The sequence below is a fragment of the Passer domesticus genome, chromosome 5 (genome assembly GCF_036417665.1).
Source record: "Passer domesticus isolate bPasDom1 chromosome 5, bPasDom1.hap1, whole genome shotgun sequence".
Lineage (NCBI taxonomy): Eukaryota > Metazoa > Chordata > Aves > Passeriformes > Passeridae > Passer > Passer domesticus.
The window spans coordinates 47,949,256-47,974,200 of record NC_087478.1 but is presented as its reverse complement, the minus strand read 5'-3'; the positions used below and the strand labels follow the sequence as shown (position 1 = coordinate 47,974,200).

Here is a 24,945-nt window from a genome sequence, read left to right as displayed (position 1 = left end):
TACTGTTGGATAAATTTCTAGTTTAATCAATTTTTGAGTTCCTTCCGTCTGTTTCCAAAAGACTTGAAATATTTGTGGTGTGATATTTTGAATCTCTAGAGGCTTGTCTGTTAGAGTTATTAATAGCTCAGGTTTTGCTTTTAAGTGACAGTGGTCAGCGCATGCAAGTAATTCTCTGCATATGGTGAAGGCCTTTAGCTCTGGCTAGTTGTGGCTGCTTCCTTGAGGGAAGATTTAGCAGTTGTTCAGGTAGCGTGGTAGTTATACAGATATTAAAATGGTCCTGGTCCTGCAAGTGTGGTTTCAGAATCCCAGTGTTCTGCAAGAAGATGCACAAGTTGGCTCACAGTTTGGATGCAGGTTTGTAAATTGCCCTGTGCTTATCACAACACAGAGAACAGGGTGCACCTGTAGAAGTTTACTGCCACTCTTGTGTCGTAGTGTAGCTAACTCAAGTTGACTGTACTGCAAGGAGGTAAAGTTGAGGTCAGGAGGAGAGAAGAGGACTCACAGTACTGGTAGTGCACATCTTCACCTGTGAGGAACTTCCAAACTCTCACACCATTGTCCTGTGGTGTTGCGAAAGGAGCTGGGAGTTGCATACACTAAAGTGCCATTCTAGGAATTTTCATTTCTTACATTTCACTTGCAATTTTTTGTGCAGTTTTAGTTTGAGGGTGACCTGACAGGATTATGGGGTTTGTGTAGACTAATCCTGTGTGACGCTTTATCTCTGCCTGTCCAAGTGTGTTGGCAGCAGATAGTGTGCAATATGTTGCACGTCATCTCGTCTCACGGTTCAGTTCGTGACAGCAAGAGCTTTGAAGGCCACTTCTGTCCTCTACCTGTGCCTTAAGCCCATAATGTTGTCAGAACAACTCTATAAAATAGAATTTTCTGGAAAAATTAGTATTAGAACTTTACAGGAAATTAACAGTTTCCAAAACAGGTAATTGTTTTGAGGGAGAACACATTTCTTGAATGTCTAGTTTTGCCTTTTTTTTTTCCCCTGAAAGAGATGTTTTAATTACATGGACTTCATAACTGTGTTCTGTTATGTCTCTAGTTAACTAGTGTAAAAAAAAATTCTCTAAAATAATTTCTTTTCACTTAGAAGAGGTTGTTTTAAGAACATATATAAGGTGTAATGCATCATAGGTACTGGATTGGTTTGGATTTGGATTTTTTTACAATGAAGATAACATTTTGGATTACAATTTACAGTTTCTCATATGCCTTACTTTAAATACTTGGAATTAAAATTTGTAATCTACTTCTTAAATACTTTTCAATAATGTTGATTCTAAGATTTTTGTGAGAGATCTTAAAGTGCAATTGGGTAATATTTTTAGATCAACACATGCTTTCTTGAAAAAAAAAAAAAAAACTAGATGAAAAAGCTGGCTGCTGATTGCTATTTAGCAGACTTCCTCTTCAGGGTTGTGGTGTGTCCGTGTTCCCATTACAGTGTGCTCATAACAAAACCCGGAACCACACCCCATTGTATTGCTCTAAATTCACTCTGCTTGGAGTTGATGGGTTTTCTCCCCCTGTTGATCTCCTCAGTGTGAGCAGTTGTTTACTGGAAAGCACATGATGGACCCCTGAGTTTTCAACAGGCCAGGAAGAGCTGTCTTTTGGCTAATGAGATGCTAATGGGCAGCATTATCTCTGGAATAAATCGAGGAGGTGATTGAAAGCTTTGTTGATGTTGAATTTCTCAGAACATGTAACACTGCAAGTTAAACTTGTATTCAGCTTGCATCTTGCACTTGTATTCAACAAGCATCTTGCATCCAGCTGAAGAGGAAAATCATTGATCATAAGACAAATGTTAGTGAAATGCATTGAAGAGTAGAATTGGGAAGATGGCACTCGTGATACCCAGAATAACAATAAGATACTTCTAGTTCAGTGAACTTTCACCGTGGTTGTACATTGTTAGTGTGTCTGTAGCATCTATTCTTGCTGTGGCATTTGGAAAGTGTAACTCTGTACCACTGACCTGTTTGTGAGGTTTCGTTCAGCGCTTTGTCACGAGCTCCATGGTCTGGTACGTGTGATGTAGCCCAAGTGTTCAGATAGGTCCCTTCCACCTTAGCAGAGCTTACATGAACTGAAGCCTAAATAAAGCTTTGGTAAATGCAGTAAACCCAGTGTTAGTTGCTGCTGTATTGTGGTTGTTGAGGATGCGCCCAATGGAATATGAAATCTCTACTAAAAGAGCAGAAGGGGAGGTTGTCATGCAAAACAAAAGGGCTTCTCTGCAGCCGTAGTCCACATAGATCAAAAAACAAGGCAGCAGCAGTAGCAATCTCCATGTCCTAAATTCATCACAAAGGCAGACCATAACTAGGTGATTACTTTCAGGCTATGGATCTTTTGTCCTGGAATCCTTTTAGGGCTGCATGTCACTGTAGGCGGTAGTTTCAGCTGTGATTGTGAATGTGGTTCTTTTCTCTTTTCTATTCCCTTCTCATATGCTCACAAAAGTAAGGAAAGTGCTTTTAAGTAGGAAGCTGCCTGTGTGCCAAGCAATTAATGGAAGTCATTTTGTATTTTAATCCTACCATTTTTCAGCAGCTCTTTTGAGACATCTACTTTTAAATTTTGTAAACATTTGACTGCTGCAAGAAAATTTTTTGGAATAGTGTAATTGTAACTTTCACTGTAGCCCAAAAGGCATACATAGCTTGACAAGATAAAAGTAGTAAACATAATTTGAAATCATAGCAACTTTGAATTATGAGGGTGTCACAGGAGGACTTTTTCATCTTGCTCACAATCTATGGCTCAAAGAAAATGAAAAAGTCTGTCTCAATGCTAGGACAGACAATCCAAGTACACCAAGCTCCCCAGTGCTTTACTGAAGAAAGTGTAGTAATTGCATTTGGTGGTAACCTCAGGATGTTGTTACTAAGGACTCATCTTGCCCTTATCAATTTTATCCATCCATGAAGCAGGAGAACCCAGCTTCAGGAAACCAGGAAGACATTTATTACTCTCTATAGGACCTTTGTAATTTAGAGAGATCTTAGAAGTCCTCAATCAGGAAGCTATTAATACGTATCTCAAAATATTTTTGTAGCAATCAGTTGTGTAAATATCTCTTCGCACTCTGGCTTTGGAGTATTTAGTGAAAATGAAAATAAGGTTATTTCTTTTACCTTTACTGTATAGATGCAATTCAAGGAAAAGTGTGTACAACTTGACAACAAAACCAGCTCAACTCTTTTTTTAAACTGTGGTCAAAAAAGTAATTTGATTTAGGTATGAATACAAGAAATTGTTCAGTACTCTTATAAACTCTGGTTTTGTTTTTAATACTGTTCTGATTTGTATAAAATTTCCTTCTTAAAGATTGTGGATTATAGTTGTTAGTTGGTTCCCATTTGTAGAGTCTCTGATCCTACTCCTCATCTGTCAAATCATCTTTTTACATTAATGATCTTTGTCTTAATCTTTCCCTATAAAAAGCAATTAAGTAAGCTGGAAACTTGGACTTAAATTTCTGTATAAGGAGGTGAAGAGAACTGGTTAACAAAAATGTGATTCACCATAGAAACACCTCAGCCAATAGTATGTGTGCAGTAAATTAACTATTCCATGTTATTTTCATATTTAATACAGAGCATAGCAACAAGATGATGGCTTGACAACAATAGCAGCTGCATGTATTTTTTTTTCCCTTTTCTTGAAAGAATGTTCTTGTGGGAAAAAATAGATTCCCTGGAAAGTAATTTATATTACAAGTTTCATCACAGAAATTCTGTGGGTGGATACAATAGCCTGGAAATTAAATTAGAGATTTGTATAATAAATGATAGGTTTGATTTGATGTGACACTTCTAGTCTCTTACAAGTGACATAGCTACAGGCAATAGAATAATCTCTTCCCCTTGTGAAGATAAATGTTGTATCAGACCAAACTATCTTATATTAAATTACAACTTCCCTTTTTATTTTTTTACCATATGAAAAGATTCATGAGACTCTTCGTTAAATAATAGCATGACCCAATTATAGGAGTACTTTGGCCAAAATGTCTTGAAGATATTTTCTATTATCAGGCGCGTGATTAATTTGTGTAGGAAGCTGCCATAACAGACCTGATCTGAAGCAAGGAATTTTCCTTTATGCAGCATGTGGCATGATTGTGACCATACTGAGCTAGAAGGTGATTTTCTTATCACAATTTGATGGAAACCCTCAGATAGAAATGGAGTATGATAAGAGGAATCTGATAACTTGACTGTCTTTCTTGCTGGGAAGAGGTTTATGGTATGTGTGGCTCTTACACAACTCGACTGTACTCACACCGTTGTTTTTCATGTTTTGGCAGAGAGAAGGAGCAAGAAAGGGAAGAACAGTTAATGGAAGACAAGAAAAGGAAGAAAGAGGATAAGAAAAAGAAGGACTCTGCTCAGAAGGTGGGTTTTGATATTTGAATTCTTCTATCCAGCTGAAGCATAAATAGTATTGGTGGTAATAAGATACTAAATTGTTTGTATTTGAACTTAAAAATTGATTGCTTAGAGTGGTGCTTCTTTAAAGACACTTTCTTGCATCATTTTCCTGGAACTGAAGTGTTTGACTTGGATATTTCTTCTCCTTAGAGTGCTATGTAAAATAAAACTCTTTTTTTTGATACAAAGTATTTAAGTTACTAAATATGGCTTCTTTAGATCCCTCTCTACCCAACTGCTACCTGTTTGAGGTGTTTGTGGATTGAAATACTGATGAGATTTTGCAATTCTTGCAGTACAGTTGAGTAAATATTTATTAGAGCAGGAAGATTTTTTTCATCTTTAAGGAAGTTTATATGAGATATTTATTACTGAAGATCATATTTTTTTGCTAAGTATTACTTGCATTTTACATCTGTAGCTAATAGCACTTTTGCTGAAGTCTGCCAGTTCAAGTCTGAGTTGTGAAGAATTTGTAAGTCACCAAAAAATGGTTTTGCTAAGAAAACAAGTTTGAAACTTGGTGTACTAGAAGGTCTGTATTTTGCAAAAAAACATCTGGCAGGTTGTTTTAGGAATTAACTTGACTTACAAGCTTGAGTCTCTTAGGGCATTATCCATGCTATTTATCTGTGAAATCCTTTCTGGGCTTCCCAGAAGATAGGTGCAACCACCCTGGAGCAAGTCCAGCAAAATGACTTTAAAATAATTAAGGGACTGGAGGATATGACAAATGAGGAGAGCCTGGGAGTGTTATGACTGTTCTTCCTGGAGGAGAGGAGGCTTGGGAGATCTCATCAATGTATATCAATACTTTGTGGAAGGGAGTGAAAGATGGAGGCAGGCTCTTCTCCACAGCACCCAGTGGCAAAGCATAAAGCATTATGTACATATTGAAAGTCTGCCTAATCATAAAAAGACTCATTTTCTGTGCGTGTATGTGGCTGGGCAACCACTGGAACAGGTTTCCCAGAGGGGTTGTGGTGCTTCTGTCTTTAAATGCTCAAAACTGAGTGTCATGTGGTCCTGTGCAATCCAGTTTTGATGATTTTGTTTTGAATTGAGAAGCCTTCTGGGGCCAGGTGGAGGACAGGTGTGGGAACTGTGGATTAGCTTTCCAGAGGCTGTTCCTTCCAGTGTCAGAGATTATGTGAAACTGAGAGCAAACGGCTTTACTTTCTTTCAGTACTCTGTTTTTGAGTTGCCTCAGTAACAGATCAGGTAATGAAAGATCACGGTGTTCACTCTTACATTCTGTGGGTTTCTGCTGAGAACAGACAGCATCAACTTCAGTGAAACCTTGGCTTATCCAGGGTCTTTTTTAATCTGGCTTTTTCACCAATTTGAGTCTATCAGTTTAAAGTGGGTGTGGATAAATGTGTGTCAGTTGTCTTCATCCAGTTCATACATCCCCAAATAAAAGTGCAAAAGAGCAGTTGCTACAGATAAGATCTCTCCAGTGTCTTTTTGCCTCGGTGTTGGTGCTGTTTAATGTTCAAGTACAAAAAACATATGTAGAAACCAGAAAGAGCAGATCCTTATGAATAAAGAGTAGAGACTTGAGGATTATGTGCTGATATTCAGTGATAAAAGGGAAACTTGAAAAGGCCATACTGATCATCTTGATAACAGTGCTGTTTACTGAGGAATTGGTGCTTTGAATACAAAAGAGGTTTGCCAGCTTTCCTGTGTGGTCTCTCACCTAGTAAGTTGTTTAGTACTTACTCTGCCACACTGTCATGAAGGGTAAAGACTAAGTAATATAGTCTCCTAGAAGAAAAACTTGACAGTAATAGCTGGAGATAGCTAAGAATGGCAAAGCGAGCTGCCAAATGGACAAAATGTAAATGTGTGTGTTTGTTCTTACTGGCTATGGAGGTGTTCACCAAATAAGCAGCAATGATTTCAGGGTACCATTTTCAAACTAAGTTTGTTTAACATGGAACAGTTGTTCTGTCCAGATCATCTGAAACTTAAGAATTTATTTTTTTTTAAATCACTTCAGGGGAAGTTATACAAGCAAGTTCACAGCTTAAAAATACCTGTGGTTGGTGTCCAGGGTGCTGTTTGGTAGCCATCAGTAGACTGAGATTTATTCCAGTTTCCCATTCACTGCAGCTGCTCCAGCCCCGCTGATGCTCACAGGTTGCCCACAGAGAGATGACAGCTGTAAATATGAGACACTGTCACCTTTTTTTCAGCTTTTGAATTCTAGACAAAAGCAATCACAAAACCAGATCATTTTGACTAGGAGAAAGAGACATTATAGGCAGAAGGTTTCTTGTTTGGGTGTTAGGGTTTTTTTGTGTTTATCATGTAGAATTTTTCAAGGATTCAGTAAAATGTTTTCTGTCCAAGTAGACAAGTTACTAATTTACTAAATGTGTCTACTGTTGACTACAGTAAATTTATCAGCATTACCAGATTGTGTTAATTAGTATTTTTTTCCTTTTTCCTTTAGTAGCCAAGCATCGGGGTCAATTAAGTGTGTAACAGAATCTTTAACTGTTACAGAGGATGATATAATTTCATGCATACAGGATTTTTCATAAGTGAAGTTGAAAATTGATGTGTGGCTTGGTACAGACATAGTTTTGTATGGATACATTTTTATTGTCCTTGAGGCTTTGGGATAGTGTATGTCTGTGAGGTTACAATGCTTAAGATTTTGTATTACAGTGAATGTTCCACTTTGCATTTTGCAGTTTTCATCTTTCCAAAGTAAACAATGCCATAGCAATTTAGTACAGTTTGTCTTTTTATTCTTTACCATACAAAGGAGTTCTGGCTTGGTTAGTTTCAACAATAAACTGCTTTTTTACTTGTGCTTTCATTATTCTATACTGTTGCTGTGTGCTTTCCAGAAATATGGACTAGTTCAGCAATTTCTTTTAAGAATAGGTGTCATAGAACCTGACACATGATGATCTTTAGGGTTTTTTCATTATTGTGTAGTGGAACTCATGATGGACAGATTCAAAAAATGCTACAATACACACTATTCCAGAGAATATGCCAGTGATGTGTTTGTCACTGCTGCAGCTTGAAATCTGCTATGCTGAACCAATGTAGGATACAGATACAAACACAAGCTCACATTGAGTGTCTTGGCCAGCGTGAATGCTCATTTCAGTCATTGACTTCTTGTTGCTTTCAGTAGATTTATTTTATAGGTGTTGCTGGTACTCTTTGTAAGTGTGGAAATGAATCCAGTAAGGTTTAGTTACTTCTCCTTGGAAGAGATGTTCTAGGAAAGGTGAAATGGGGAGATGGCAGAGAGACAGACTGCTGTGGTTACTTCAGGCCCCAACAGTCTACTGTAAGAATACTCTCAACAGAAGAAAGGCTTTGTTACACTTTAACTGAAATACTTCATCTCCAGAATCTGAGAGAACTGTAATGCTGTAGCACATGTTTATTTGTGCTTTGGAAGCCCGTGTTTGGGATGAGGAGGTTTGAGTACTTAAAATCATGAGTGAAGTATGATTGTTTCTGTCAGGGCCTTTTGCATCAGGCAGAGTTGTTACAGCAGTTGTAGTACTTTTGAACACCTTGGATATATATGTGTATATATATAACCAGGAATACTATTTAGACTTAGTTAATGAGTTGGTTGTTTTCATTCAACAACAAATTCTGTTCTTTTACTAATATGTTAAGGTTGTGATTTAGCACAACGTGTTCAATGTTTGTTTTGCACTGCTTAAAACTGTATTTACATTCTTGCTCTTAATTTGCAGGTCACAGATCAAAAAACCAAAGGTAAGAATCTTTAATCCTAAGGAGTACTTTTACTGACTTGAGCCAAGATTCAGATCTTTACCAAAACTGTTAGAAAAGGAAGGATATATGAGTAAAGATGAAACGCTGAATATGAGTATTCAGAAGAAACAAGCAGAGGTGATTAAAATGGAGAAGCTGCAACCATTCTGCCGATGTGTTGTCAGCGTTGAAATACTTGAAGAAAAAATGAGGTTTGTGGACAAGATAGCTGAGTTGAAATACTCAGTTCTCTGTTTTACAACGGTTTTAGACAAATAACCAAGACTGAAACCATCTTTATAAAGGGAATGAAAGGCAGCAAAAGTACTGCTTATAGTGAGGTACCAAACTGAATGAAAATTACTTGGATTTGGAAACTTAAACCCAGACACATAAAAGTCCAGTAGACAGGACTGATGAGTGACCGTCTTGAAAGTCAAACTAAATAATTGAGCTCTTGCAAAAATATATTTAATCTTGTTTTGTGTATCAGTTTTTGATAAATTTTGTGGGGAAGTTGCCATTAGTGAAAGAAAAGGACTAAAATAGTAACTTGATTGAATGGCTAACAACACCTTTTAGGGGTTTGGGCAATGAAGCCTATCTAGAGAAATCTGAAAACCCTTATAAAAATAAAATGTGGAGAGTAATGTGTTCATGTTGCCAAAGAGACCCACTTGTGTTGATCTCGCATTTGTAAAAGTTTGACTAATTTATGGTTAGTTTGTCTAGAGTCTCTTAAGCAAATTTTGTGATGGTGTTAGCTCCTCAAGGATTTGTGATTTTTATCTCCAGTACATAATAGTCCTCAGAAGCAGCTTATCTTTGCTTAGAGAGGCACCTGGTGACCAGCAGGGCAACCTTAAGTGAGCCAAATACAGTTGCTCTGTGTAGGACTGTCTTTTGGGTGACAGTCAGCAGCACAGACAACTGAGGTTTGTTACCTCTGAATCCAAAAGGAGGCAGGTTATTGCCCATCTTTTTGTTTGTTTATGCAGTGGCTGTGTAGTTTAGTAAACAGGTGAAAACTTGGGTTCTGATATCAGATTTTCCATAAAGATGATGAGGCATAACAATCCAAAAACCAGTTGAAGATCAGGAAGGTGGAGCCAGTTAAATTTGACTGCTCACATTTTAAAATCACTGTCTAGGGTATATTCTTGGCCAGCTTTACATTTGCAAGAAATTTTGGGCTTAGAGCAAAATTGGTCAACATAGAGTTTCATCCTAGACTAAAGAGTTGCACATGGAAGCAAAAGATCTGCTGCTACTGCTTATTCCTGCTTCTTTAAATTGTTTTTGGTTGTTGAGAAGGTGGAAGCTGCACAGTATTTCAGAGATGAAATAATGAAAGCGAGGAGTCACAGTGAGTTCTTGTAGCTAGCACAGGTTTAAGTGGAAAAACTTCTGATTTGCATCCTTCCTGTTTTTCAGTGCCCGAAGTGACGAAACCAAGTTTAAGCCAACCAGTGGCTGCCAGCCCAATTGGCAACTCTCCATCGCCACCAGTCAATGGTGGCAACAATGCCAAAAGGGTGGCAGTGCCGAACGGACAACCGCCAAGCGCCGCCCGCTACATGCCTCGGGAGGTGCCGCCGCGATTCCGTTGCCAGCAGGACCACAAAGTGTTACTGAAACGTGGGCAGCCCCCTCCGCCATCCTGCATGCTCCTTGGGGGTGGAGCAGGGCCTCCCTCCCCAGCAGCACCAGGAGCAAACCCAAACAACGCACAACCAGTGACAGGAGCACTGCTGCAGAGCGACAGTGGGACTGCAACAGGCGAGTGGTGATAATGGGTGATGTTAAAGGAAGGTGTTGGTGCATGGCAGAAAAGGAATGGCTGAAATTGTGCATAAGCCTGTCATTATATAACAAAACTCAGGTTGCTCTTGGGGGACTTGTGCTGTTTCAGTGTACAGGCTTCTATTGGCAGCAATGGATATCATTTTTACTACTAGATGGAATGAGAGGTTTAATGTTTTCAAGTATGTTTTGAGTGGTTTTAATTGGTTGCTGAAATGTTCTGCAGCAAGGTAAACGCGAGGCATAAATAAACAGCATTTTATGGTTGTCACTGAGTAGTTCCTAATGGCTCTTCAGGTTGCTTTGACATGACTTTCCTGTCTTGTCACATTTTTGTATCATCTCGTAAAACAGACTTGTAGATGCCAGGTCTGCAAAGGGCAGGTGTCTGTCACGTCCTGTCTGGATGAAACACAAAGATGACCTATTGCTCCTCACTTCTGTTTTTTTGGTAGTAATCTTATTTCTTATACTTACATAAACCTTTTTGTACCCGTGGTGATTGTTCTGTTTTTACTTTTCCATTCATTTTGTATTCCAGAAGATAAATTGATTTTAGGGTTGTTTGGTGAGCATGGGGAAGTTATAGCTGCTCCTGAATTTTTTAGACCCTTGGTGAATTGCAGTAGCTGTAATACTTCGTCTTTAATTATAATAGCAGAACAAACAAAATTCCACTCAAAATATCTGCCTTCTAAAGAAAGACTTAGGTGACCTGTAAGGTCATGGACAGCTTCAATTCTAAAAATAAGGGTGTTTTAGAAAGAAATATTAAATACTTGAAAGTCAAAAAGAAGAAAATAACAATACCAGTATATCTGAGTTTTCTTTGAAAATCATGTCAAATCAATGGGATCATGATTTTTTTACCATCGTGGAAATCAAACTTTTTTTTGTTCTCTGTGGTTTGGAATTACAAACAGGTGACTTGTACAGAACCAAGTGAGCTAGGTGGGATGGCTGTCCTTGTTAAATACAATTCTAGGAAAATTAATAATTCCATTTGTCTTGTGGCTTCACTACTTGAATTCATTTGTAGCCCTAAAATAGATTTTTAGCCCTAGCCATAGATTTGAATCCCTGTTTATAATTTATCTTGTCTTTGATAATTGCTGTTTAATAAAGGAGAAAGTGAAAGTCAAATTACAATGGCAAAAATTTAACTTATCAGTTTAAAAACAGATGTCTTGGAGATAACTTATTTTGACAAAACACCTGAAACAAAACATGCACTCAATTCTATGGTTGCTGTATAAAATCCTAGTACTGGTATGCCTTCACAGTTATTGTAGTAGACTGACTAAAGAAAATTTGTGTTAGTCAAGCATTCTAAAAGTTTTCAAAACTTCTTATGAGCAACAATTTTTTTTTTTCTCTTGGGTGTACTATATGAGGACCATTTGAAGTATTTTATTTAAGTTGTATGTATTTATTTGACACTTAATATTTGTTCTTCTGAGGTTGAAATTTGCTATTACACACTCTTATGTTTTTACACTTCATTTAAGGTGCATTAACAACTGAGAGGTTACTTGGCTGTATTAGCCAGGGTTAGTTGCATTATCCTGCTGTAAGTCAGGAGAGACCAGGGTCCTTGAGACCTGCCTCAGCCCATCCATTTTTCTACACCATAATGAGTTAACTGGGCTGGGGGTCTGACTTGTATTAAAATTAATTCAGGTTGGTTTTTAAAGTTGATTTCAGTCTGGATGACTTTTACCCATCAGAATAACTGAATATCAGTGAGAACACAGATGCTAGCATATGAGAGTGTAGGTGTGCAGAGGAGTGGGAATGAGCAGGTGAGCAAGAGAGACACCAGGGCTGTCTTAGGTGCTTCCTCAAAGTGCTTGTGGAAGTGCAGTGCTGTCCACCTCATGCATCGCTGGTCCCACCTCTGGCTGGTGACAAACTGAACTTTGGGTCTGGCCCAATTTCACCGAGCATGTATGCACTGATAGTATGGTTAAATTCATGCCTCATGAGAGAAAGCAAAAGCAGGTTCCCAGTGGGGAAGATCGTGCAGCTTACCTACTTGCTCACATTTTTATATTTGCCAGATGGTCATAGGTGGTGTTGGTGAGAATAATATTAAAAGCCAACACATAATCTTTCTTCACATTGACCTTTTTCTACCAGGACTGAAATCCTTCTGGCAAAACTAGTGTCCTGAAAGATGATGCCAAATATACTATTGTCTCATACCAATGTAGGAGACCTAGATGATGGGTGTTCTATGTAATTCTTCCAATACCAGTGGTAATTCAGGACATACAAGACAGTTTTGAACAAAAAAGTTTAAATTTTATTGGTGAAAGTCTTTCGATAGTTACAATTATTACCATTGTCAAAACAGCAAGGGAAGGCTGGTTTCATAAAACAATCCATTAAATTGTGTCTTAGCATGCTATAGGTGAGCAAGCACTCCAGTCTTAATACTTTTACAACATCTTCACAGAAATTAAATGTTCTGTTGAAGTCACTGATTTGAAGATCTTGCTAAGTTCAGAGCTGCCTATGCATCATTCATTGGCTGAAACATTTCTAAGTTCAAAACCTTGCAACATTGCAGTCTTTTGAGCTTGTCTTTGTCCTCTTTAAGTTCTTCCTGTGATTTGTGTAATCAAAAGGTTTTTTAATTGGAAGGAAAAAAAAAAGGGTTACTCTGTGCTGAAAAGATAGACAGATAAAAATATCAGTGGAGTCATACTTCCTTGCCATTGTTCAGTTTGCATTTGAGGTTAAAGCAACAGAAGGAACAGAATGTACTTGGGAACTGCTTGATCTTTTGGATCTTGGTGGGTGGGGCTTAGTGGTTGAAGACTAACTACTGTTCATCAATATTCAAAGCTTACAAGGGAGTTTTAACCTCTGCTGTAAAGTCTGGATCCTCTGGATCCTCTGGTGGCCCTCAGTGAAGGGGGATCTGGAAGGCATTCATTGGATGTTCATTGTTTAAGCTAATGAACTGGAAGCCTCAGACAGGCACTGAAAGCTGATCTTACCTTTTATTGAAAGTATTAGCAACCAGAAATTGTGATCTTTACTTTGGAGTATATAACATAGGAGTGAAGTCTGGGAGGGGAGTTACCCAGTTTTTTAAGCTGTTTGCCTTATTTTCATGGAAGTTGTCATATGAGCTGGTACTGGTAGTAACAGTATATATTCACTTATGAATACTTCTGCAGCTGTTACTATGGAGTTTATGCTCTGCAAAATAACTGGGATAACTGATGTCAGAAATCTGGTCTTCTATGCTTGTAAATAATATGGATTACTAATGACCTTTTTGGGTGTTTTGTTGGTTGATTTTCTTTTAGATTCAGCAATTGGAGGTGCTGCTGCTTCAAATTATGCAAATTCCACTTGGGGTCCTGGAGCCTCCTCCAACAGCGGCACCAACGCCAACCCAACTCACATCTGGGACAAGGTGATTGTAGACGGGTCTGACATGGAAGAGTGGCCTTGTATTGCCAGCAAAGATGCTGAGTCTTCTTCCGAAAACACCACCGATAACAACAGTGCCTCGAACCCTGGCTTGGAGAAGAACGCTCTGCCAGGAAGCACCACTAGTAACAAAGGAAAAGGAAGCCAGTGCCAGTCTGGAAGCGCTGGAAACGAATGTAATCTTGGGGCCTGGAAATCTGATCCCAAGGCTAAATCTGTTCAATCTTCCAACCCTGCTGCCGAGAGTAACAATGGACTTGGTAATTGGAGGAACTTGAGTGGACAAGACAGAATCAGTCCCGGTTCTGGTTTCAGCAACTTTAACCCAAATAGCAACCCATCTGCTTGGCCAGCACTGGTTCAAGAGGGCAATTCTAGGAAAGGAACTCTGGAATCTGATAGTGGTAGCTCCAATGCACAGATTAGCACAGTAGGTCAGACCTCTAGGGAACAGCAGTCAAAGATGGAAAATGCGGGTGTTAACTTTGTCTCTGGCAGAGAACAGGCTCAAATTCATAACACTGATGGACCAAAAAATGGAAACACTAACTCCTTGAACTTAAGTTCACCAAACCCTATGGAGAATAAGGGAATGCCCTTTGAAATGGGCTTGGGGAACCCTTCCAGGAGCACTGACACCCCTTCTCAAAGCACTGGAGAAAGAAAGACTGGGAGTGTTGGATCTTGGGGTACAGCTAGGGGGTCTTCTGGAACTGAAACAGTCTCTGGGCAGAGCAATTCTGGAAACCATGGGAACAATGGAAAGGATAGAGAGGACTCCTGGAAAGGAGCTTCTGTTCAAAAACCTAATGGGTCAAGAAGTGATTCTTGGGAAAACAATAACCGGTCTACGGGTGGTGGGTCTTGGAACTTTGGCCCTCAGCATGCAAATGAAAGCAAATGGGGTGAAGGGAACAAATTAACATCTGGGGTCTCTCAGGGAGAATGGAAACAGCTGTCTGGGTCTGATGAACTGAAGATTGGAGAGTGGAGTGGTCCAAACCAACCAAATTCTAGCACTGGAGCATGGGACAATCAAAAAGGCCACCCTCTTCCTGAAAACCAAGGCAATTCCCAGGCTCCCTGTTGGGGAAGATCTTCCAGCTCTGCAGGAAGTGAGGTTGGAGGTCAAAGCACTGGAAGCAACCACAAAGCAGGAAGTAGTGACAGTCACAATTCTGGACGCCGATCATACAGGCCTACTCATCCTGATTGCCAGGCAGTCCTGCAGACTTTGCTGAGCAGGACTGACCTGGACCCCCGAGTGCTTTCAAACACCGGCTGGGGCCAGACTCAAATTAAGCAAGATACCGTGTGGGACATTGAAGAGATGCCACGACCCGAGGGGAAGTCTGATAAAGGAACTGAGGGGTGGGAGAGCTCTGCCACACAGACAAAGAACTCAGGGGGCTGGGGCGATGTACCCAGCCAAAGCAATCAAAACAAGTCTGGATGGGGTGAGCTCTCAACCCCAACGGAGTGGAAGGACCCCAAAAATACTGGAGGATGGAATGACTATAAGAACTCCAATTCTTCTAATTGGGGAGGAGGAAGGCAAGAAGAAAAATCATCTTCCTCTTGGAATGACAGCTCTAGTAAGGATCAGGGGTGGGGTGGACGGCAAAGTAATCAAGGATGGTCTTCTGGAAAGAACGGTTGGGGAGAGGAAGTTGACCAAACAAAAAGCAGTAACTGGGAAAGTGCAGGAAACAAGCCAGTGTCTGGTTGGGGTGAAGGTGGGCAAAATGAGATTGGAACTTGGGGTAATGGTGCAAATACAGGCTCTGCTTCAAAGGGTGGATGGGACGATTGTAAAAGAACTTCAACATGGAACGAGACGGGTCGACAGCCCAACTCCTGGAACAAGCAGCAGCAACAGCACCAGCAGCAACAGCAGGAGTCTTCTGGTTCCTGGGGTCCACCGCCCCAAACTCCAAGTAATGGGCGGCCTCCAAACTCAAACTGGAACAACGGACCACAGCCAGCTGCCCCCAAAGAGGAGGAGCCTAGTGGCTGGGAAGAACCTTCTCCACAGTCAATCAGTCGAAAAATGGATATTGATGATGGCACTTCAGCGTGGGGAGATCCTAGCAGTTATAACTACAAGAATGTGAATTTGTGGGACAAGAACTCACAAGGAGGACAGGCCCCACGAGAGCAGAGCCTGCCTACTCCAATGACTAGCAAATCACAAGCATCAGGTACTAATCTTGTTCCTTTCTTCAGCAAGCTCCTATATTTGATTTTAACGTTAATGCATAAGAGATGCTTGTAGTCACCAATTCTTAATAGTTTTATTCTATAAAGAAAACCAAATTCTTATTTGAACAGTTGGGTCTGTATTTAAAGCGTCTTTAAAATTTGAATCCATCAGTCTTCTGCTTGTTGTGCTTCAGTAACTGTGATCTGAATTCTGGTCACTTTGCCAGGAAGAAAAATGTTTGTTAGCTGACAAATCTGCATATTCATTTTGAGCTCTGAGGAACAGGTTAAATTGCAGAATCAAAAACCTTTAAGACTGAGTCCAGCCATAAACTTAATAAGCCCAAAACTTGCTCAGTCCATGACTAAACCATGTTCCTCACTGCAAAATCTGCAGGTCTTACAAATATCTCCAGGGATGGTGACTCAACCTCTTCCCTGGGCAACCTGTTCCAGTGCTGGACAATCCTTTTGGTGAAAAGTTTTTCCTAATACCCATTTGAAACCTCCCCTGGTGCAACTTGAGGCCATTTCCTCTTGTCCTATTTCTTGTTACTTGGGAAAAGAGACTGGCCCCAGTGTGACTACAGCCTGCTTTCACATATTTTAAGAGTGCAGTAAGGTCTCCCCTGAGCTTGCCTTTCTCTGAACTAAATAGCATTTTTATATTTAATTATTAGAGATATGGGGAGAAAATCTTTACTTATTTTTAGTGAAAAACATTTAGCTCTGAAACACTCAGTTAAAACTTGAAATGGAGTACGTCTGTGACAATTTCTTAGTCAAGTTTGACTTTGCTGTGTGATAAAAAAATACTTGGAGAAATATATTCTTCTTTGGAATAAGGAAAAGAAAAAGTTACATAGCCTGGTAATGTATTAAGAAATTATTGTTATGTAATCTTTTCCTCTGACTCAAAGACACTTTAAAGAATTCTGTCTTGACTTAATATGTACTGCAAATATGTCCTGTAGTCAGTATATAAACCCTAAGTTAGATGCTTGTAATGAGTCACAAAAGTTCAAAAATAGGAGGACACTATTATATGTGGGGTTCATGTTTAATCTGGGAGAAGAGTATTACTCATCATAGCATTCTTCTCTTCCTTTCCATCCCTGGAGGTCAGTGCCCACTCTAAATGAGTTGTGAACGATTGTCAATTCTGTTGCACCCACGCTGCTGAGAAGCCAAAGTTCTCAACAAGAAAATACGAAGCAGTAAATTAATGACGTGGTGCTGCACTGCAGTAAACAGTTCATTGTCTAAATGGTCTGTAATGAAACCTCTCTCTCCTCTGTGCAGTCTGGAGCAAAAGCACTCCACCTGCTCCAGATAATGGTACGTCCGCCTGGGGTGAGCCAAATGAAACCAGTCCCGGGTGGGGTGAAGTAGATGACACAGGAGCATCGACTACAGGCTGGGGGAATGCACCTTCCAACGCCCCGAATGCCATGAAATCTAGTGAGTACAGGCCAGACAGCTGGTTCTTTGCAATTGACTTGGAGATTTTTGTGTTTGGCCTTTTGACATAGCTCACCTGTGGAGGAATCATCTGAGGTGTAAAAGCAGTGTTGAATGTTTTTATAGGATTTTGATGGATGAGTATTAAGTGTTTGTAAGTGACTGAAATTTTGTCTTTTAAAGTAGTAAAACATTTCCTAACTGAGCAATTAAATGAGCAACTCTGATTCTGGAAGTGCTGAAACACAGTAAGGAAATGTGTATTTTTCTCTGGTTGCCTACTTGTTACATGATAAGTCATCTTTTCTGTTCATAGCAGCAAATAGCGTGCACTGAACTGACAAATTTCACTGTGCAGGCCATTACATCATTATCTATGCTTTGATAATGCAACCTAGCTTTGAATTATTTTTTTTAATAGTGTGAGAAAAATTGTAACTCTTAAGAACTGCACTTCGTAGTAGAACCTAAATGCCTATTGCAGTGTCTTTCATGCATGAGATGTTGAAATATTTTGAAAATTTACTTCAAAGTTAAAGTTTTGCTATATTAAGAGTTTTGGTGGATATTATTCTTGGTGATGTAAGTTGTTTGTATAATTTGTATTTCACTTATTATAAGGAAAAAAACAACAAACAAAAACAATATTATTGCCAAAGTCAGTAACATTTGGATGTAAACTTCCTGTAGGAGCTACTGATGATGGTGTTACTGAACTTGACTTGATGATGCCCACTGTAAAACTGTTTCCAGCCCAGAAGTTGCTTTTGCAACATGTAATTGTTTGAAATGAAGTTCTGTGTAGGTAGTTTGCTGTTGGGTCATTCTCCCTTCCTCCCATGCCAGTTAAATACTTTGGCCATTTCTGAAACAAAAAAAAGCGTTGCTTCCGTAGTGTTATTGTTACAGCAGGCTTTTGTGGATGACAGGCTTCCCATGCCTGCCTCACAGACTTGGCATTTTGAGGATGTTAAGCTGATTTCAGATGGCTGTCTCCTTTTATTTATAAAAAGATACTTAAATATGACCAAAATAAGAACTTCTGAAACTGATTTGTTGAAAATTCTGTTGACTGGTTAATGCTTAATAGAGTCCTTTGAGACTATGCATGGTTGCTTGCTTACCATGACTGGTCTGTATGTGTGCCATAACCAAAGAACTGCAGCCTACACATGCTCTTCTCTATGTGAGCTGTCCCCAGCTCTGGAGCAAAACTAGGCACAGGATACAGACTAGCTGTATCAGAAAAGGGAAAAAATCAGTTTGGAGCTAAGGAAAGAAGCATAGATCAGTATCCACCTGTTTAGAAAATGACATTTGCATAGTTCCGCCAGCATTGCATGAGAATGTTCTGGCAGAAATAGGAACAAATTCAGTTTTCTGTAGTACTTTTTTTTCTTACCTTGAAAATTTCATTTGTGTTCTATGGCTCTTGGTATCTCCTTACTCAACAAATGCAAAAAGTTAAGCTGCTGTCATACAAACAAGTCATCTTTACATCACTGTCCAGATTCATGTTCAAGAGTCCTAGAGAGCTGTCAGTGTAGAAAAATAATCTCTGGTCATGTAGTAGCATAGTATATATTTAAGCACTGTCACCAGAAATAAATTAAAGCTGCAGAGACTACCCAGTATAACATTTCCAGATTGTGTTCTTGACTCTGCAGTCATAATACTTTAATGTAGCCTTTTCTGTATAAGTAGCAGGATTAAGGGCCAAGGGGTAGATTTTTTGCACTTAGACTAGTATGCTTCATAAGCAGCCCTCAGTTTTAGTATCCAATTGAACAGACTTTAAAAAGATGTTTCCTCTGAAGTATCTGAATGTTTATTTATGGTGCATTTTAGGGTATCTCTTAAACCACCATAAAATGCTGCTGTACTTACTTTCATTGTGGTTAGGATAGAGATCCCCATGGTAGAATAATTGCAATTCCTGACTTTTTTTATATTCAGACATGTCAGGTGTTTGCCTTCAGACTCTACTTAAAAGTTGTTCTTGTAATTTTATGGAAGAGTAATTTTATGGCAAGGGGAGGTTTTGAAGTGAGAGAGGAATTAATTGATAAACGACCTGAACCAGAGTCTTCAGCACCCCTGGTTTTTGTGTGTGCTTTGAAGGCTTTCATTTGCACTCAAAAATAGTAGGTTGCCTTTTAAATGCAGCTGTATCTGTATAAGAGGTCCCTATTGCTATTGTATCTTTAAAGGTTTGACATTTCTTTAAAATAGTTGCACAACATGACATGTGAACATGCCACCAAATCTCTTGGGTTTTGGAATTCGTGCACAAGTTGTTACAGCTGTTAAGAGTGAAGACACATTTTTGAATTTATTTTTTTAGTTCCTTTGCGATTCTGATGCTCTCAGCCAACGTTGCAGTGTCACATCACCAGCTGCATAGCATTGTAGACTGCTTCTGAGCTTTTCTTTTTGTTGTTTTTTTCTAAAGGTTCTAAATCTATGCAAGATGGCTGGGGAGAGAGTGATGGGCCAGTGACAGGAACACGTCATTCCAGCTGGGAAGAGGAGGAGGAGGGAGGAGTCTGGAACACAGCAGGCTCTCAGGGAAGCAGTTCCTCCCACAACTCAACAAGCTGGGGACAAGGAGGAAAGAAAACACAAATGAAGGTAAAATGCTTGAATGAGTCATTACTACTGTGTTGTCTGAAAACAGTCTGACTGATATGTTAGAGCATTATGTAGTTATTTTTTTAAGAAGGTTTTGCAGAGTTTCAGCAAGGTGCCTCTTAAACTGGTGTAAAAAAAGGGGAGGTTTTTGGATTTGCTTTAATACATCACACCTGTTATGACTAATAAATCTTCCAGTAGGTGTCAAATTCTTTTGGTAAGCTGCACAGCCATAACTAAATGAAAATAAGTATCTCGAGGCTATTTCTCTTCTCTTGCTGACACATCTTTGTTAGGCTGCTGTTGTTGTTCTTGCACAGCCTGTTGAAGTTTGCATTCCACAGTCCTTTTGGCACATGAACTTCTTATTTCTAACAACGTTGGATTTATGTCTGACTTATGTTTGTTGTTGTTGACATTTGGCCTCAAACAGGAGCAGGAGCTTGGCTGTAGTCCTGAGTAAATTTCTTTTTAAGGTTTGTTTTCATTGAAGTTTTTCAGTACAGTAGCACTTGTTACTGTGTTAATATTAGAAGGACTGCGCTGTGTCTGCTTTTCATGAAGTAGCTAGGGCAGACTCAAAAGGCAAGGCACTGCAGTTTCCTAAGACATGGAAATACTACTGTGGTATGGTAGGAAGTTTCACAATTCATGTTTCACAGAAATTATTCTCAGGGACTTTTTTCTCATTTAAAGCTTTCTTATTGGAACCACCAGAAAAACTGAAAATTGTTTCACTGGTGAACTGTGTTAGTATTGGTTTTGGTGATCTCTGAATTGCACTAAGGCCAAGAAGAGACCCTGGTTAGCACAGTGCCTGTGCAAGAGACACCATGCTAAAGGGAAGAAAGGAAGTAATTTGCCTCTGAATGCACTGAATTAAAGAATGTATTAAACTGTAACAGAAGAAAAAATAATGTTCACAAAGCTTTCCAGATTGCAGAATGAAACTGAAAGTGTGATAAACATTCTGCATGACAATGTCCAGCCAGTTTGGAATATCTAACAGTGGGCAATTGTACAAGACAGAATATTTGGTAAATGTTTCCAAACATGTAAATACTTAGTTATTTTTTCAGGAGATGAGTTTCTCTGGTACCAGAATTTTCGTTTTAAACATGCACATCTCAAGGATAACAAAGAATTTAAGGAATCAAGTTTCTTAAAAATATTTTTCTCCTTTTTTTCAGTGTGCATTAAAAGGAGGAAATAGTGATTCGTGGATGAACCCTTTATCCAAACAGTTTTCAAATATGGGCTTGCTAGTAAGTATTTATTATTTTTTTTAAGTGCAGCTTTGTGAAGGAGCTGTAAGCTTTAAATAAGTCAAAATATCAACTGTTTCACAATTATTTATCTGCATCTGCTGTGCTGGGATGTTGATTATAATACCTGTAGTAGCTGGCTCAGAATGGCTTCTCAGAAAAACCCTAAATCTCCTTCGATTCCTAAAGTTGCTTTATGATAGCTCCTCCTCTGAGGTTGCAGTTTCCTTGCAAGTAATAGATTTGGGAGGAGGATGTGTGTTTTCTTATTTTGTTTGGTTGGTTTTGGGGTGGGAGGATTGTTGATTTTTAGTGTGGGGTGAGGTTTTTGTTGCTTTGTTTTTGGGATTGGGTTTTTTAGTTTTATTTTCATATCATGCTGTTTAGAGCACTTAAGATAGAGGCTCCTGCCTGTAGTGTCAGATATCTGTGATAAGTCCGAGGTACTCATTCTGAATCTCAGCCATCTATCAGAAAAGGAGGTTTACAGCTCTGTGTCTGTCTTGGCTGAATTTATATTGAAGTACAGCAGGGTCTTTTTAGGAAAAAAAGGGCTCATTATGAATCCATAAGTAAAGATTGTTTGGTAAAGTGAATAAATAAATATCACGTAATTGAGAAGAGGACAGAACCGTAGGGGAGTATTTAAAAAATAATTCTGTATTAATTTTTATATAAAGGGACTTCTGACAAGCTAATGTGTAAAATATTTTGCGGAATATTATTCCAGTTGTCATCCTGTGAAGCAGGAATACAATGTAATACTAGCTAGCAGAAGATAACAATACAGAGTTTGTGTGAGAAGTCTTAGGCTGCATAAGACACTGACATGCTTAGGCTTAGTTTGCAATGTCTTTTGGCTCTCAAGCTCTAATTCAGTTTGCTAGACAGTAGATGCTTCTGAAAGCTATGGGAACACCCTGTCCCAGACTGCCAACTGAAGAATCCCATGGCAGTTTCAAGATTTGATGGCATGACAGGTCATGAAGATGAGCTGTCATTTTGGCCACTATTTTCAGTGTTTTGTCACTCAATGGCTGGAACACAAGGCCAGGGGTTCATTTATGGAGCAGCTCTGTGTCCATCTTCGTCCGTCACTGCCTTTGTGTGTCTGCTTTCACACGGGTGAACTTGCCATGCACAGCATTAGGGGGTTGTGTCCAGGGTGGTATCAGAAACCCTTGTGTTCAGTTTCAAGTAAAACCTTCATTAGCACAAGCATGTTCTTTCTGCATTCCACCTTTCTGAAATATTTCTCAGCATTGAACAGAGGTCAGAACTGAATTGTGGTTTGTTTTTTTTTTCCTCCAGAGTCAAACTGACGACATTCCAGGCAGTAAGATGGACTTGTCTGTAGGTACGTATATTTTAATTGCAATGCATTTGAAATGTGAGATCACGTGTAGTGTTTTTATGGGGATGACCTGCTGTACTCTGGAAGGGTTTGATTCTTAATTTTAGCACTCCTCATAATATAAGGGTAGAGTAAAAATCATCTTCTGTCTTGTCTGTGAGCTTTGACTCTGGTGTGCAAGATTATGATATATACCTGTACAGAGGAGAACTGTAACTTGGGGCAGAGACATCTTTAAGACTGTTTTAATCTTGCAAGTGTGTATTCGTTGTTACTGTTTCAAGAAAGTGAAAATCTTTCCCATTTGGTAGTCAAGTACTGTTTTCCCTCCTGCCAGTAGGATATTCCATTTACTACAGCTTCATGGAGGTGATCTGAGGGGAAAAAATTATCTTCTTTCATTGATTTCTGCAGCTGCATGCCTCAGGCTATTACAAATTACTTTTCGGTAGAACTAAATTTTATGTTCTGGATAGCTTCACCACAATTGCTACACAGCTGTTTGGTACCAAAGGTAGAACTGTGGTAGTCAAGACTTGCTTGCATCTAATACATGGTCTGGATTTGGTATTCTGATACAATCCAGACAGATGCAGTGTCTGTCAGCTTAGAGTCCATTACATTCTTAAATTTCTGTCATACTTCATAGAGGATTCAGTTGTTCATTTTTCCCAAAATTGCTGTCTTCCTCTGAGGTAGTGAAGGATTTCAGTAAGAGATGATAAAAATATTTATATGGTAACGATAGTTTTGAGAAAGGTAACAATTTTTTGATCTCTCCAGTTTGGCCTCATACATCCACCCTAGAATTCAGACTCTGATTGTATCATGCTTCTCTAAAGAATGTCTAGGTGGAGATCAGTCGCCATCATGGGTGTTCAGTTCTCACCTGCCTTCAGATGCTCTGGGTAAAAAACAGATCTAAACATATACAAATCAAGAGGATGGTAGCCTGGATTATGTTGATTATAGCTCTATTAGTTTTTTATCTCCAAATTAAGGATCCTTTGGAACTTTCAAGGACCCTAATGCCATCAGAGCTTCCGAGGTGACTGCTGCTCAGAAAAACCCTTGAAAGGATGCAGAAAGGCTGCATCTTTTACCTTGATATGTTGCACTTCTGAAGTTAAGTGTGCCCGTTAGTGGTGGCATCCCTTGATCTTCGAGCCATTTATTTCCATTCCAAAGACTGAGAATGTAACACATCTTTATAGGTTTTTCTGTTACTTTTGTATGTAGCAGTTTTGCTCTTGCTGCTTATGGCATTTGTTTGTGGAAAGCTATAAGCTGTTTTGGTCACTCCAGGTCTACTTCTAAACTTTAAAAGTTGGACTTACTTATGAGGTAGGCTTGTTCTTCAGCTGGTTTTCACTCAAGATTACAACATACCATGTTTTTCTGACAGATAACTGCCAGCATGATATTTTCCTAGTTTATGGATAAATGCACAGAGTTAAATCTGTGCTTGGGGACCACATATGTCAAAGAAAACTTTGGCTTTGGTGTGCTTGGAGCACCTTGGCACTGATCATCATGCCCTGTCAGTAATTCTTACTACATTGGTCTCAGTCTCCTTGTTTGAAAAGCGTGTTCCCTTTATTTCAAGTGCTAGAGTAATACTTTTATTTACTGACCAGGACAGAAAATAGCGGCATCGATAACATGCCTGAGGCAGATGTACCTCTTCTTCTATCAAATCTCTTTAATGAATGGCTTGTCTGCTTTGAAAATAGGATATAACTTTTCTTTTCTCATCAAAATATCTACTGTTCTGTAAGTTCTGAGATATAAAGTTTGCTACAGTAAAGTAGCTTGTCAGAACCAGTTAAGATTTTGTATTTTCTTTTAACAATCACCTTTGTCTATTTTTTAATATATTAGTTAAAACCTCTGCAGATCAGAGAATTCTCAAATCACCTGTAAATAAGCAAGAAATTAATTTAAAAATTTCTATTTCTATATTACATTACAAATTTAATTAGTCCAGCTGGCTATTGTAAATATGTTACAAAGCTGTAACTTCTGTACCATTCAGATGAAGCAGCTCAATATCTAAGTGCATGTGGGTGTTCAGTAGGCTTGGATGAGGTGAATTCATGATAAAGGTATAAAATCAGTATTTTTAAAATGTTTTTGTGGTCAAGCAGAAAATGTTTCAAATGGTTTTCTCCATTTGGGTTACCTCACTGCGTGTATCTTTTTCCACCATATTAAGTGTCTTGTTTGCAAATGTTTTGGGTAACTTTGGTCAGCAGCAGTTTGCGTCTCCTACTTCCCAGTGCAGGATCATATTATATAATTCTGCATGGAATTCAGATTTCTTTTTCTTTAAGCTCTATGTATGTGGTGGGGAAGGTGTACTTACTAGAAGGTTTGGTTTTTTTTCCCACATTAGGGAGTGAATGTCATCTTCCAAGTCCTTGTTTGATTTTGCATTTTTCGGTGTTTTTCTCAACTCTTAATAGTGGGAAAAATCCAAGAACTGATAGGGTGGTTTTTTTATGAAGATGATGTAACTTTTAACCTGTTCCGTGTTTCTGCATGTAGAGAATTT

At 39.0% G+C, this 24,945-nt stretch overlaps 1 protein-coding gene across 27 annotated transcripts in view; it reads left to right on the top strand.

Moving 5' to 3' along the window:
* Positions 1–24,945, top strand: part of TNRC6B (trinucleotide repeat containing adaptor 6B) — a 133,675-nt gene that overhangs the window by 75,393 nt on the left and 33,337 nt on the right. For all 27 annotated transcript variants that reach the window (XM_064420143.1, XM_064420133.1, XM_064420142.1 and 24 more), the window contains 8 exons: positions 4,343–4,430; positions 8,207–8,228; positions 9,663–10,007; positions 13,352–15,679; positions 16,983–17,141; positions 19,594–19,772; positions 20,963–21,037; positions 22,349–22,394. In XM_064420143.1, coding sequence (XP_064276213.1) covers positions 4,343–4,430; positions 8,207–8,228; positions 9,663–10,007; positions 13,352–15,679; positions 16,983–17,141; positions 19,594–19,772; positions 20,963–21,037; positions 22,349–22,394 — 3,242 coding nt within the window. The remainder of the gene's footprint in view (positions 1–4,342; positions 4,431–8,206; positions 8,229–9,662; positions 10,008–13,351; positions 15,680–16,982; positions 17,142–19,593; positions 19,773–20,962; positions 21,038–22,348; positions 22,395–24,945) is intronic.